At 46.2% G+C, this 15367-nt stretch overlaps 1 protein-coding gene across 4 annotated transcripts in view; it reads left to right on the top strand.

Annotated features, from left to right (window-relative positions):
• Nucleotides 1–15367, top strand: part of AFF1 (ALF transcription elongation factor 1) — a 176264-nt gene that overhangs the window by 135362 nt on the left and 25535 nt on the right. For 3 of the 4 annotated variants that reach the window (XM_077300973.1, XM_077300972.1, XM_077300975.1), the window contains 2 exons: nt 12075–12135; nt 12372–12409. In XM_077300973.1, coding sequence (XP_077157088.1) covers nt 12075–12135; nt 12372–12409 — 99 coding nt within the window. The remainder of the gene's footprint in view (nt 1–12074; nt 12136–12371; nt 12410–15367) is intronic. The other variant, XM_077300974.1, reaches the window with a different exon arrangement.

The following is a 15367-nucleotide window of genomic DNA, read 5'->3' as shown; positions in this document are numbered from 1 at the left end:
CAAGTGTATTTAACAAATTAAAGTCTATTACCCTATGAGTAGTGATAAGTGGCCCACTCATGCAGAGAAAGAAATAATGCAAGATGGGCTGGAGCCTATGCACCTGGGCTGGAGCCTATGTTTCTGTGAATAGGTAAAAGGTTAAAAAACAAGAGCATAATTTATTTTAAAAGTAGGGGCCAAGGGAAGAGGTGGGAGATCATCTGATAAAGTGGGTAAGGATGAGGAAAGTAGTTGGCCAAGAGGTTTGAGGAAGAGAGAGGGAAATATGCTGCTAAGCAGAGCCAAAGGGGAAGAAGCATGGGGCACAGCAATAGAGGGGTGTGTGTGTGTGTGGAGTTTTTAAATAATAAATATTTCATTTATATACTGCCTTATGGTATTAGCTCAGGGCAGTTGACAACATTCTAAGAACCATACATCATAAAATAAATATAGTAACAATAAAGCAGCAGTCTTTCATAAAAATCCACCTCCTAATGTTGTTTCCCTGTGGGGTTTGTCATGTTTTGGAGGGGTCTCCGTTGGTGGATGTTTCAAGGGGGGGGGGCCTGCATTTCTTGATGTCATTGCCTGGCTTAAACCATGTCCTGGCAGAACATCTCCATCCTCATGTGTCCCCATGTTGTCAAGTCGGCTGTGATTTCCCGTAAGTCATCCGGGTTCCGTTTAGAATGATATACTTTTTTGAAAAATGGAAGAATTTCGGAAAGTTTACCAAAATTAGGCTGTTGTGGGTTTTGCAGGCTGTGTGGCCGAAACTACCAGACCACGGACACACGGCTCAGACCCCCCCCCCCCTCAGTTGACTCTGGCCACGAAAGCCTTCAACAGTTCATTTACCTGGAGGACTAATTTTCTTTTTAATTTTTGGATGTGTTTGCACGTCGGTTTCCCCAGTTATTTGAATGCCTATAATACTGGAAGACAAGCTCTCTGGTCAGTCACTGTGCGCTTGAATAGACTTGAAAAAGCATGGTGAAAAGCTCCATTGCTCTTCCTATCATGGAGTAACACCAGTACCTGTGCATTCACAGTTTATGAGCTGAGGTGTTTGGGGTGGGGGAAGTTGGCGTGAAAGTGATACCCATGTGGGAAAGTGTGGGTGAATTTTATCTGGCTCCCTCTCCATTGGCAGCAGCACTTCCTGCAGACGCCAAGTGACTGAGCCTAATTAGGGTAATTTTTTCAGAGGTATCGTTGAGTAATGAAATTCGTTTTCGCAGAGTTAGCCGATGGCAGCGCTGATAGATGCCTGGCCTCGGATGGGAGCGTTTCAGAAGCTTTCTAATAAATAAAGAGAGCCCTCCCTCCCCAAGTATAGTTTGAATCGGAGTGTCAGCAAGGAGGGATGGCTGGATTCCAGCTGTGTTGCATTGTGTCATTTAAGACAGAGGCTGTGTGTTTTTAACAGCAGTTCATCATAAGGGATTGTTTGTGCTCTGTGTGAACAGATGCCCCTAAGGACTGGTTTCCACCTTAATTTTAATGATCGCAATGACCTGATTTACAATGAATTTTGCAATCTAATGTCCTGTGAAGATTGACTTGCAGGGGAGGACTGTTCAATGCGGCTGCAGTGACCCCTGAGTGTATAGGATTGCCTCTTTAGTTGGTCAGTTGGTCATAAATTATGGAATTTGCTTTTGGTGCAGTGGGGGCAATATTTCTTGAGCATATTGTGGCTAGATGTACCCAAGGGACTCCTGAGTGGAGCTGATTCCATTTCATTTTGGCTTCAGTCCCAGTTTTAGGATGGGAACTACTCTGGGTATCCTGCTGATTGACCTTGTTGGTTTTAATGGACTTTACACGGTGCCCTCCTAAGTAGAGTTCCACCTTTCTGAACCCTTTGTATTAGGATAGCACTGCCAGGGACTTCTGAAGTCCTGGATGCCTGCCCCTCAGAAATCAAGTGGTGTCCATCCTTCATAGAGCCTCTTGTGGCGCAGGGTGGTAAGGCAGCCGACATGCGGTCTGAAGCTCTGCCTATGAGGCTGGGAGTTCGATCCCAGCAGCCGGCTCAAGGTTGACTCAGCCTTTCATCCTTCCGAGGTCGGTAAAAGGAGTACCCAGCTTGCTGGGGGGTAAACGGTAATGACTGGGGCACTGGCAAACCACCCCGTATTGAGTCTGCCAAGAAAACGCTAGAGGGCGTCACCCCAAGGGTCAGACATGACTCGGTGCTTGCACAGGAGATACCTTTACCATCCTTCATAACTGAGACTCAGGATACTACCTTGCAGTGGTTCCAGACCTGGAAGACAAGGAATCTGGATCTAGGAGATTGTCCTTCACTGTGGGATCTGTGTTGTGGGGTTTGCTTGGAGTTCATTTGTGTATCAGATATTTCTAAAACATGAACATGGGGCCACAGTGAAAAGTTAACCAGAGATCTTGAGTGAGATGCCTGGGGACTGACATCCATAATGGTAGGGGACAGTAGATTAAACTGGAGGAGTTCAACTTCTAGATAGGATTGCTCTCAGTTTCACAGCTTGGGGAGGTATGGTGCCCAAAGATCCGGTTTTGTCTCGGAAATTCAGGATACTGGCTGTGCCTTTCTTCAGCTAATTCACTAGCTGTGCTCACTATGGAAACGTAGACTTAGTCCTTATCATTCATGCTTTCCAGATGAGGCTGTTCATCATGCATGCTGCATGGAGCTACCCTTGGAGACAGTTCACAAGTTAGATTACAATGCTCCCACCCCTCTTTTGGTTGCTATAGTCCAATAAGAGCATGTTATACGTATCTTACATCGATTCCATTGCTAATAACAATTCTAGTAACATTCCTAGGCCCAATTCAAGGTGCTGCTTTTTAGCCTTTAAAGCAGGGGTAGTCAACCTGTGGTCCTCCAGATGTCCATGGACTACAATTCTCATGAGCCCCTGCCAGCATTTGCTGGCAGGGGCTCGTGGGAATTGTAGTCCATGGACATTTGGAGGACCACAGGTTGACTACCCCTGCTTTAAAGTTTTAAACGGTTCGGGAAGCAGTTGATTCCGAAAGAGTGTTCAGAATTGTAAGACAATCAGTGTCTACTGCCAAGTCACAGGGATATGCCTTGGACGTGCTAGCCTGGGGGTAATAACAGCCCTTTGCCCATTTTTATTTTTCATTCAGGACCTTTAGGATTTTATCCATGTGAATCCAGAACTTTAATTTTTTTTTTATGTAAAACATTTATTAGCTGCCTTCCTGCTTCCCTTCCTTCCTGAATTCAAGGATGCTTTTACGGCATGGGTAAAACACATACAATGAAACACAATTTGAAAGCATAAAACATAATGAAACACAATTGAAAACATAATTTAAAAGCACAGCTCAAGACTGCTAGTAAACGTGAGGTTTTAAATGTCGCGGTTCTAAATGAAACTGTCTTGAGTTGCCTTCAAAAGATGGGAAGTAAGGAGGCCACAGGCCCCTCCCTAAGGAGATTGTTCCATAATCATGTGGCTGCCACTGATAAGGCCGTGTCTTGTGTACCCACCCAGTGAGTGTCTTGATGATGGGACACTCAGGAAGACTTTGTAACCTTAATTCCTGTGCAGGAAGGTAGGGCAGAAAATGGTCCTTCAGCTACCACAGTCTCAAGCCTTGTACGGCTTTAAAGAAGCAAACAGATCTCAGGAAATCCATTGGTGGGTGCCATGGCACTGCAGTAGGGGCCATTTCACTTAAGAGTAGTGTCTTTCCACAAGATTATTTTTTCTTAAACCTTGCATCCTGCCTTTCAGGGATTTGCTCCCACGCTGGCCTACCAGGAATATACATAACCCAGTGACAAATGCATGGAGTCCTCTTCCTTTGGTTGCCATTCAGCGGAAGGGGGCTTTGATCTTTCTCTGTCCCCTGCACAATGATTGATGTAATCAGAGAGGACAGGGACCCCTTTCTGAAGCATTTCTTCCCTGAAGAGATGCCCCCCAGCCCCATTACCTTGCCTCTTTTAGGAAATTCTATGATTCTATGACCTCTCTCACTAATTCCCCATTCTGCCAATCTTTGGAGAAGGAAGCCTTTGTTTGCTGTTTTTAGATCTCCTGTTTGGCGGTGCCCTTATGTTATTGGTTTAAATGTTAGTTTTTAACGGGTTGTGATGGTTATTCTTTTAAAACTGCCGAAAAACCATTGAAAGGTGACATATAAATGTGTTAGATAGTATCTAATGTAGATTTGTAGTTAAAACATATCACAAACTTCCTCTGCCTTTCTTTGCTGTGAATGACGAATTGTAAATTCATATAACAAGTGACAGGTTAGTTTTTTCTTTTTTTAAAGAAAGAAACTTTATTGCTCCAGGGCTAAATAATCAGCTCACTCATAGGAGCCCAGTGTGGTGTAGTGTTCAGAATGCCGGACTAGGATCTGGCTTACTCAGGTTCAAATCTCCACTCTCACCATGGAAGCTTGCTGGGTGACCTTGGGCCAGCCACAAACACTTGGCCTAGCCTGCCTTATGGCATGGTCGTTCTGAAGATACAACAGAGGAAAGAAGGACAACCTAAGTGGCTTTGAGTGCCCATGACGGAGGAAGGTAGGGACATAAATAAACAAATACTTTCCAAGTAGGTTTTCTGATCGGATCCAACAGAACCAGTAACGTTGCTGTTACGTCTGGAGGCAGAACATCTTGGTTGCTTGGTGCAGCTATACCTTACGGCAGGGGTAGTCAATCTGTGGTCCTCCAGATGTTCATGAACTACAATTCCCATGAGCCCCTGCCAGCATTTGCTGGCAGGGGCTCATGGGAATTGTAGTGCATGAACATCTGGAGGACCACAGGTTGACTACCCCTGCTTTACAGGGTGTTTGCTTGCCAGTGGCCTTATGATGGCAGCCAGTGCAGAAGGAGGTTATGTTTTTCCCTGATAAGGATGGCTTTTATCGGCAGTGTGGCTGTGTGTTTCTACCGCAGTGTGGAAGAAACAATCAACATTTGAGTGATTGTACTACTTAAGCAATGTAAGCAACTCAGGACGTTAGTCGTGCCTGAATCTCAGTCTTCTTTGTTTTATTTTCTTAACTAACGTGAACATAGCTCTGTCTCTGTGTCTCTCTCTTTCTCTCTCTCTCTCTGCATTTTCCTTTAGATTTTGCTCTGCACAATGGCATGTCCTTCCTTTCTTTCCTTCCCTATTTTAAAATCCACGTGACTGTCTGACTCTCTAGCCACCTTGAGCCGCCGCCACCGCCACTAACAGAAAACAAGCTGCCTTTGCACCGGTTAATTAGAGGCCAAAATCCCTTTGCTTCTGCTCGTGCCCAAATTAACCGTGCTGCCTTACAGAGCGAATGTGGATTTCCCAGAAGGCTTTTCATTCTTGAGTTCAGCCCTTAAATCTAGCGCCTGGCTGCGCTGGAATGGAAGCTGGTTTTGTTGTTTACCGTGGTCGGTGCTGCATTTATTCTCTCCAGCTTGCCGCGTCAGAAAGAGAATGCTTTGGTTAGTTATCTCCAGCTTCGGCCAGCTTCAGGAAGTTTTCACCGGTTGAAAGAGCTCGTTTTTTAAATACCCAGATTCCCCCTTCTTAAGTACTGGTGTCAAAAGCTGACTGCATGTCTCTTCCGCAGATCAGATGTGTGTCTCAACACGTGGTGGAAGATGTCCTTACAATAAAAGCTTCTCTGAACTCAGTAGCTTATTTCCTAAGATGTGCAGGGTGTCTGTCCAACATTTGCCCAGAACTAAAATATTATTTATTCTAGACTTACTAATAGAATCCTCCCCCTTCTTGCTGAGTCTCAAGGCTGTGTGTGTGTGTGTGTGTGTGTTTGTGAAATGCTGTCAAGTTGCTGCTGACTTATAGTGACCTCAGACTTTCTCAGTCAGGGGTTTTTTGAAACCCTGTGGTTTCTTGGTGGTCCTAGAAGGCTTTCCTGCCTGGGTGGGAGTTACAGTAATTAATTAAAAAATATTTTAAAGTGTGTTAAACATTTTATAAGTGATAGGACTATATATGATCATGATGACCCCCCCCCCATGGGGAATGAGGGGCCTGAAACGGGTGGGAGGGGCCCCGGGTGGGCGTGTACACAGCTAGGCTTCCCAGTCATATTCTGCATGATGGTGCCACTTGGGCAGTTTCTCGAAGCCTGAAGAATGTTTCAGGGGTTTCTCAATGGTAAAAATCTTGAGAAAGGCTGTCATGGAGTTTTCAAGTGGGCTGCCGTGTTGGTCTGCAGTACCACAACACAAATTGAGTCCAATAGCACCTTTAAGACCAACAAAGATTTATTCAAACCACTACAGGTGTTAAAGGTCCTATTGGACTCAATTTTTGTAGAGTTTTCAAGGCAAGTGACTGGCAGACACCATTTGCCTGCCTCTGCATCATGACCCTGGACTTCCTCGGGGGTTTCCCATCCAAGTACTAACTTGGGTCAACTTTGCTTTGCTTCCGGGACCTGAGGAGACCTTTCTAGCTTGGGCCATCCAGGTCAGGACTAAGGGTATAAAACAGTGCAGTCAGACAGCATAAGGACAACCAATGAGCAGTGCAACAGGCCTAGAATTACAGAATCGGGGAACCATGCCAGTAACAAATTTACCTAAGGCTGATATACCATAAACAGTACAGTAATTGAATTGCGAGATGTGGGACAACACAGTAAAATGCAAGGTTTTATTTTGTTTACGGTATGCATAGATAGATGCCGTCCCTTTCTCCCAGCCTTGGCATCCAAGAAGGTTTCCACCAAGGATTATAATCAAAGCTCAAACACAAGGCAGTGACGACTGTTACGAACCCAAAGCCATCCTCTCTGTGATGTGCCTGAAGGTGCTGCAGGGGGTGGATAAAGAAGAAGAGTTTGTTCTTATATGCCTCTATCTCTACCCAAGGGCGTCTCAAAGCGGCTTACATTCGCCTTCCCTTTCCTCTCCCCACAACAGACACCCTGTGAGGGAGGGGAGGCTGAGAGAGCCCTGATATTACTGAAGAAAAAGAGTTGGTTCTTATAGGTCGCTTTTCTCTACCAGAAGGAGTCTCAAAACGGCTGACAATCACCTTCCCTTTCCTCTCCCCACAACAGACACCCTGAGAGAGTGTCTCGGGCTGCCTGTTTAAAATTCTTGTTTAGGAAATATTTTGCCTATGTTTCCAGGTAAAGTGATGTAAGGCTTTTAAGTGTCCATCCTTCCTGGGAATGATCCATCAGTTGCAAAGTCCTGGCTTGTATTATTAATAGCTTATCTGGAAGCTATTAATAATATGCTAAGAGAGGCAATCTTTCTTTCTTTCTTTCTTTCTTTCTTTCTTTCTTTCTTTCTTTCTTTCTTTCTTTCTTTCTTTCTTTCTTTCTTTCTTTCTTTCTTTCTTTCTTTCTTTCTTTCTTCGTGTTGCCCTTTGGGTATTGGGTGTATGCATAGTGTGTGTATCTTTGTGTGTCTTAACAAGTTTGGTAAGTTGTGTTTGTCTGTACCTGTAGAAAAGAGCAAGCGTCCAGTAGCACCTTAAAAGACTAACAAAATTTGTGGCAGGGTAATAAGGAAGTGAGCAGTGACTCTCAAAGCTCATCCCCTGCTACAATCTTTTACAAAAAAATTTAGTCTTTAAGGTGCTATTGGACTCTTTCTGTTTTCTACTGTCTTAACAAGCCTTCCGAAGTAGTAGTAGTAGTAGTAGTAGTAGTAGTAGGAGGAGGAGGAGGAGGAGGAGGCGGAGTTGTTGTTGTTTCTTAATTAATGCCATTGTTGTTTGGAGTATGTTCCTCTGCAAATGGCAAGCTTTCTTGAAGGCCCTGAAAAGGTTTCCCGAATGAGTGGGTGTTAATTGATTTTTATATAGTTTTCAAATTTGTTAAACTTTTATCGGGTAATACGACCATATATAGTGATGCCTTCCCACCCTCCCCAAATGGCCAATGGTGGGCCTGGAGGGGGTGGGAAGGGGAGGGTCGCAGGTGGGCGTGTACACAGCTATGCTTCCCAAACATAGTCTGCCTGATCCTGCCACTTCTGGGGTTTCTCGAAGCCTGAAGGACGTTTCCGGAGTTTCTCAGTGGCAAAATAATTGTGGCACGTAGGATAAGAAACGCTTGTAACTTTTGTTAGGTTGCTTAAGAGCAGATGACTTAGGCTGGACCTGGTCCTGTTTCATGATAACCTCCTAAGCAAGGGCTGATTCTCGTGTACGATTGCCGAAGAATTCCTGTGCAACCAAAGTACATTCATTGCCAATCATAGCCATTCCTATGATGGAAGTACAGTCCGTTTTGGAACAGCTGATTAGGGGTTTCCACACATTACACACAGTAGATTGAGGCAGAAGAATTCTGGATTCTATGTCTTCAGAGTCTAGTCAGAAGGCAATTTCCCCCTAAAAAAAGCCTCCCTGCATATAGTAAACTAGCATGTTATAGGGTATATTCTCTCTGGCACTAGCTTTCTTAATGCGGGGAATTAAACATGCAGGGGAGTGGGTGGAAGTGGACCGATCCAAGATTTCTGCCCCTGCATTCTGTGCAGATAAGCTTACAACATTTCCTGGAATTGCAGCAGCCATACCTAGCTGGGTATGTCCAGTTCTTTAAATACCAGTGTACATTGCATGGACCTGGAAAGTTAATAAAGAGCTAAAATTAAAGAAACTGTTTTTTTTTTACCCTAGTTTGAGGATTTGTGTGTATATGATTCTCCCCCCCCCTTTGCTGCAAGACTATATTCTAACAAAAGAATCATGTAATGATAACCTTGTACAAAAACGAATCTTTCAAAATCTTAAAAAGATTTGTTAATCACTTTTGGTGTCTAGCGATCAGCATCTACCTTTACCCGTGTCCTCATGGTTTTGCCCATCTGCCCACGCTTTTTATCTTTCTTTTGACGATCCTGCACTATAGAAGCAGGAAGAAAGAGGCCACTTATGCAAAAAGCCTCCTTATTAGTCCTCTGGAAGTGTCTGTAGGATTGTCCTCCAGGGTGTGTGGTTATGCCGAAACGATCCCTTGACAGATCTCGCCCTTAACATAATAGGGTCCATTGTACACCACAAATGCCGCCGGACCGCACTTCATTAGGACGTGTTTACATTGTCTGAGGCTTATTAAAAGGCTGATTGCAGCGGCAGCCGTTCTGCTTGCGCATGCCGGCAATGTGGCAGGAATGGCCCTCCCATGCGATTGGAGATTCATGGTGAACTTTTTTCAATATAGATCAACTTGAACGTTTTTAGCAGTGTTAGGCTAACATGTTGGATTGCTTGCTTGCTTGGCGTGGGGAAGAAGTACAACATTGTGAGAGCGAGACGCTGTGTTGTGTGCCTTAGATCAGGGGTAGTCAACCTGTGGTCCTCCAGATGTCCATGGGCTACAATTCCCATGAGCCCCTGCCAGCATCTGCTGGCAGGGGCTCATGGGAATTGTAGTCCATGGACATCTGGAGGACCACAGGTTGACTACCCCTGCCTTAGATAGATAGGTTCAGGTGGGTAGCTGTGTGGCTCTGAAGCTTGTGTTGGCCTTCAAGGTGCCACTGGAATCAAGTGTTCTGTACTGATTAAGAACTGCTCTGTGCAAACTGGTGTTTCTCTCTCCTGTTTCTCCACTTCTATTTATACACGACGACGCTTAAGGCCAAGGCTCTCTCCCATGGGTTGTTTAACTCCTATTGGGCCTTGCTTTAAATGCTTGCGCGATGTCTGAACCAGGCCATCCTCTGTGCCAAGCCGCCTATTTTAAACGAGGAGCTGTGTGCGAGCATCTAAATCAGGGGTAGTCAAACTGCGGCCCTCCAGATGTCCATGGACTACAATTCCCAGGAGCCCCCTGCCAGCGAATGCTGGCAGGGGGCTCCTGGGAATTGTAGTCCATGGACATCTGGAGGGCCGCAGTTTGACTACCCCTGATCTAAATCATCTCATCCAGCGAGAATACTTAATGCTACCTTGCAGGTTTGCTGCAGTGATGCTCGGAGGAGCTTAGTCAGTGCTCCAGTAGTGCTCGGCTTCCCCGAGCCAAGAATATGCTCTTTAAAGGGCCTTCCCAGTCTCTTGCAAACCAGGCTCTTGTTTTCTTAGTGACATAACTGAAGGGCAGGGAAAGGTGCTGTGTGTACCTTCAGCAAGGGACGCAACCCAAGAAAAACACGGCAGCGGTTATTAAGAGAGGACTTCGCTTGTCAAATGTTTGCCTGTTCTTGAATTGTGCGTAATATAAGCTGCAATACAAGCTGCCCTTATAGCTAGTGGCGTGGGTTTTTAAGCCGTGAAGTTAGGCGCTGCCAATTTTTCCACTGTTACGCTCAAGTGGCCAAGTGCTTTGTCGTAAAGAAACACAGAAAACGAGCATGTCCGGAAGAAAGATTCTGACCTGACAATGTGCCCATTGCAAAATGGCTGAAATGCAAATTTAGGGGTTGGATCCAACCAGTTTTTCTGGGAAAGGCGGAGGAGGTCCCCTTTGACCCCTGCAAAATCCTGTGCTTTCTTCCTGACACGGTAACTTTTCCACGTGCAAGGAATGTTTCTGAACAACTCAGCAGTTGGTCAATGGACAGCTGGAAGCAGCACAAAATGCAGCAGTGATTTCCGCTGGCAGAAGAGGTTCCAGAAAGCAGAGCAGGACTCTCTTGGCTGCCCTTCTTCTGCCCCAGCCCCAAACGCTCCCTTGTAATGCTGCTTCCGGACAGCCAAAGGGTGAAGGGTCTGCAGTGGAAACGATGAAAATCGCCCCTCCATTAGTGGCAAGTTACTGTCCAGCCCATTTGATCTGATCACCTGGTTGACACTCCTGTCCCACCTGTGCTTTTATTTTGATTCGATATCTGTCACTTCCTCTTTTCAGCTCTTGGGAGCCTTACTTAGTATCGAACAGCCACCTGGATCCATCCCATAAGAGTTCAGGTTTCAATGTCTCCACTTAGATGTGCTTTCAGAGTGAAACCTGACGTGTGAATGGGGAGGAGAGAACAGTGTTTGCCTGTATTAAGTCATTTGAGCATTAGAAGGATAATTAGAATGAAAAGCTTCTCTGGTTTTCATTATCGGAACAAACGTAAAACAATGAAATCCCTTTATGAAAACTGAGAGCCAGTTTGGTGTAGTGGTTGGGAGCGCGGACTTCTGATCGGGCGAGCCAGGTTCGATTCCCCGCTCCCCCACCTGCAGCCAGCTGGGTGACCTTGGCCTCAACACGGCACTGATAAAGCTGTTCTGACCGGGCAGTGATATCAGGGCTCTCTCAGCCTCACCCACCTCACTGGGTGTCTGTTGTGGGGAGTGGAAAGGGAACGCGACTGGAAGCTGCTTTGAGACTCCTTCGGGTAGAGAAAAGCGGCATATAAGAACCAACTCTTCTTCTTCTTCTGGGTGGGGGTTCATTATTCTTAATTATATTTTTTAAATTTGTTAAATATTTATTGGATGGTATGTCAGCTCACTCCCCCCCCCCCCGGTCCCAAAATGGCCAATGATGGGCCTGGAGGGGGTGAGGAGGAGCCTTGTTGGGCATGTAAACAGCTATGCTTCCCAACCATATTCTGCATGATCCCGTCACATGGGGTTTCTTGAGGCCTGAAGAACGTTTCAGGGGTTTCTCAGTGGTAAAAAACTTGAGAAAGGCTGCCTTCTTTCATTTTCACCACCAGCAGTAAACTGATTGCTCTTTAGAACAACCGGGAAGGTCCCCTTCTCCATGCAGAACCATTTGGTACTTTGGTACACCTAGCAGAACCTTCATAAATCTCGAGCCTCCCTGGATGACACTGACTATTTTGTTCTTGTGAGTAGTAACACGAGGAAGCATAAAACCTTATTATCTTAGAGAGGAAGCGGTTCGCCTGCCCCCCCCCTTTTTTTTTTATGGCAGTGAAATTTGCGTTCAGAGCAGACCGTTTTCCAAGAAAAATAATAGGAAGGCACAAACTGGAGCACAAAGACAGTTTTCAGACGAGGACAGGATGTTTCCCAAGCCCGAGGAACAGTTTGACTCTTAGTTGGGTCTAAAGTTTGTTTGGAACACAGTCCAAACATCGCCCGAATATAACCATGTGATTTCCGGAGCGAGTAGCGGGCATCAATTAGTGTGGAAAGCATTAAGTTGCCTTTATTATCCTCTTTCTCTTTCAGAACGTTGCAGGAAGACCTTCTGCTTAGCGATAGTGAAGACGGCGAAGATGACCAAGTCAGTGTGTGTATAAGTATCTCTCTCTATATCAGGGGTAGTCAAACTGCGGCCCTCCAGATGTCCATGGACTACAATTCCCATGAGCCCCTGCCAGCATTTGTCCATGGACATCTGGAGGGCCGCAGCTTGATTACCCCTGCTCTCTATGATCTGCCAGTGTTGCAGACACACAGTTTTAAATCTTCTGAAGCGGCTTAAACTAACCTCCCTCTCCCCCCTTTTTTTAATTAAATCCTCAGGTTTCTGATAAGCCATCTTCCTCATCCACTCCTCCAAGGTACGGTTTCTTTGGCAAGAGTTTCCTAGAGTAAATAGAGAAGGAAACAAACATGATCTGGGTTGGTTTGTTTTTATAATGTGGCAAAGATTCTTGTGGGAACCGGGCAAATATGAAAAGAGAAAGCCGGGCCGTCTAAAAAACTTTCCCCAGGTAACTTGGAAGGCTGATTTGAAAGCAGGATAAAGCTGCTAAAAACCACGTTTTGTAAAAGGATGCATGGGATAGGTTGGCTCGTTTGGCTTTGGGCAGGTGAAATGGCAGGTTGGAGGGGAAAAGGAGTAATCTCAGGTGTGCTCCCCCCCCTCCAAGCTTCATGGAGGAAGAACAAAGAGAAATATAAATAAGTAGGGGCCAAGAGTGTTGCATTCAGGAATACAACGGGCACTAGACTGGGGGGTATCATGGAAGAGCTCTGCAGATGGCCTCCCCCTCCCCCAAGGACCTGGAAAGGCGGCAGACTGGAAGCCCCCCGGGATGGGAATTCACCAGCAGGGGCAGCTCTCATGCAGCAGGGAACTGCAGCCTCTGAGCTTCGGAGGAGGGGTTGCTCAGGAGTGGGGGGACAGAAGGCGATTGGCTGGCCAATAGACAGGCAGGCAAGCCGGTTGGAGGAGGACGCACTCAGGGACAGGACAGCCGCCCTGAGTGGGTGTTAAGCACTGAGTGGCACTTAAGCCATGAGACCAGCTCCTCCTCCAAGGCCTTACGAGAAATATTAAGTGGAACAGATAGTAATAAATATCTTTGAACCAGTACATTTTTTTTCCACACTTTTTAAACTTCCATCTTGATGAAGGGAGTGTTGACTTTCAAAAGCTTACACCCTGAAACTCTTGTTGGTCAAGCAGACAGACTGGGAAGGCTTTGTGCAATTAATGCTTCGTGTGTGGAGGAACAGTGATCTGCCTTTTCAAGCCCTGCTACTGGGAAATGCCACTCTGCAGGGAGAATGCCCTACAAATCTGCAGCTCTAGTATTTGGGTTGGTTTAATCTTAGGCCAGGTCTATTTAAATTTGTATTAACAAATACTCAGTTTTATCAATGTCTCAAGCTCATGTGTAGCATTTCAGTCCCTTTTGGGCTAAAGAAATGGTTTTTCCTCTTCCAAGTGCACATCAGTGACTGGAAGATTTCTGGGGACGGATTGCCTTAGATGCTCCCTTTATTCTGTCCCTGGGGAGGAGGTGGCACCCTTTGGGCTGCAGTGGAGCCCAGCCCATTCTGTGGAGAGCAATCTGTCTTCAGAAATCTCTGGTGGATCCAAGCCAATATCTGTTTGAATAGGTCTTAGCATGGCATGCAAATGCTTCTCTCTTGTTTTTAAAAGGGAAATCAGCTGGTTTAACCTGTTCTGATCTCCCAAGTTTAGGGCATTTATGTATCAACACAGACAGGCCAATAGGGAAGCAGAATGGCTTGTAAAAATCTAGGAAGGAGGTGAGGAGATTAAATCAGGGGAAAGTTGTGGACTCAAAAGGACTGCACTGTGAGAACCACATAGCCTTACCCAGGCATCCCCACTGGAAATCTTGTGTGTGCTCTTGCCACATGCTATGTTTAGACAGCACCTCCCAAGCAAGCCTCAGGACGGCACGGAAATGAAAGCTTCTAAATACAGACTGATTTCTTGGCCTCGTTCCCTTCGCAAAGTTCAGACAACAAAGTAATGATTTGCAGGGCGGCGCTGGAGCTCAACGCCGATCATTACCCTGCTAGGTTTTGAAAGGCAGCGTTTTATGATGCGAATCTGGAACAGCCAGGAAAGAAGCATGTGCTTTCAAGTGGCAGAACATCCACCGTGGTGGGCAACGCGGAGGAAGCTCCTGTTCGAAGGGAGGGGAAGAGAAGCTGCCATGTTCAAACAGGCCCTTGGTCCATCAGGGTCAGTATTGTCTGCTCAGGCTGGCAGCAGCTCTCTGGGGTCTCTGGCAGAGGTCTTTTCACATCACCTGCTCCCTGATCCTTTTAGGTTGGCGATTGAACCTGGGTCCTTCTGCATGCCAAGCAGAGGATCTTCCGCTGAGCCGTGGCCCCTCCTGGTCAGATTTAAATGATCAAAATAGAAGTTTTTTGGGGGGTGGGGGTGGGGGGGGGAAGAGTGCATTGAGCTTCTACAACTTGCCCTCTCCTTTAATTCTGTTTCCAACATGCATTTTAAATTAGGGAGGAAGAGTCCTTGAAGGAATTTTCATGGAAGTTTCAGCAGAAATTGCAAATGGACATGAAAGCGCAAAACAGGGGTAGTCAAACTGCGGCCCTCCAGATGTCCATGGACTACAATTCCCAGGAGCCCCTGCCAGCGTTCGCTGGCAGGGGCTCCTGGGAATTGTAGTCCATGGACATCTGGAGGGCCGCAGTTTGACTACCCCGGTTTTACACCATGGAGGCAAGGAAAAGAGATAGGCATGTGTACTGCAGGAACTGTTCCTGTTATCCAAACACCGGTCATACAGAGGTTGTGGAAACAACCTCTGGCAAAGCATGTTAATTGAATTCTCTCCATTTCGTCTTCACGTTAAGGCAGTGCCACATTTTGCACGGCAGACGCAATTGCTGTGTTTACATGGAGAGGGCGCATGGCTCCTGAAAGTGAAGAAGAGGCATGTATCAAAGTCAAGGGCTTTTGTCTTGGGGAGGGTACATGGCAGCAGTCCCTCCATTCAAGTGTGCACAGCAGTTCTTGCGGACGTTTCTTACCCACGAGGATGGATGCGACTGTTAAAATGGTCCAGGAACATGCTGGTTGAAGAGCCCAACTTAACACGTTGTGAATTTTAGCCGGCTGAGTCCAGACCCAACATAGCAGTTGCAGGGACAGTAGTTTTTGAAGTGTGCTCAAGAGCACAATTCAGCTGTGCATTTGAATTATTTCAAGTGGCCCGCACGTCCGTTCCCTACAGCCACAGTATGACTGAAGGGACAGCAAATGGGGAACCCAACCGTTTAACATCCTC

The sequence above is a fragment of the Paroedura picta genome, chromosome 10 (genome assembly GCF_049243985.1).
Source record: "Paroedura picta isolate Pp20150507F chromosome 10, Ppicta_v3.0, whole genome shotgun sequence".
NCBI classification, from domain to species: domain Eukaryota; kingdom Metazoa; phylum Chordata; class Lepidosauria; order Squamata; family Gekkonidae; genus Paroedura; species Paroedura picta.
Note: the sequence above shows the minus strand (reverse complement) of the source record. Positions and strands in the feature narration are given on the sequence as shown.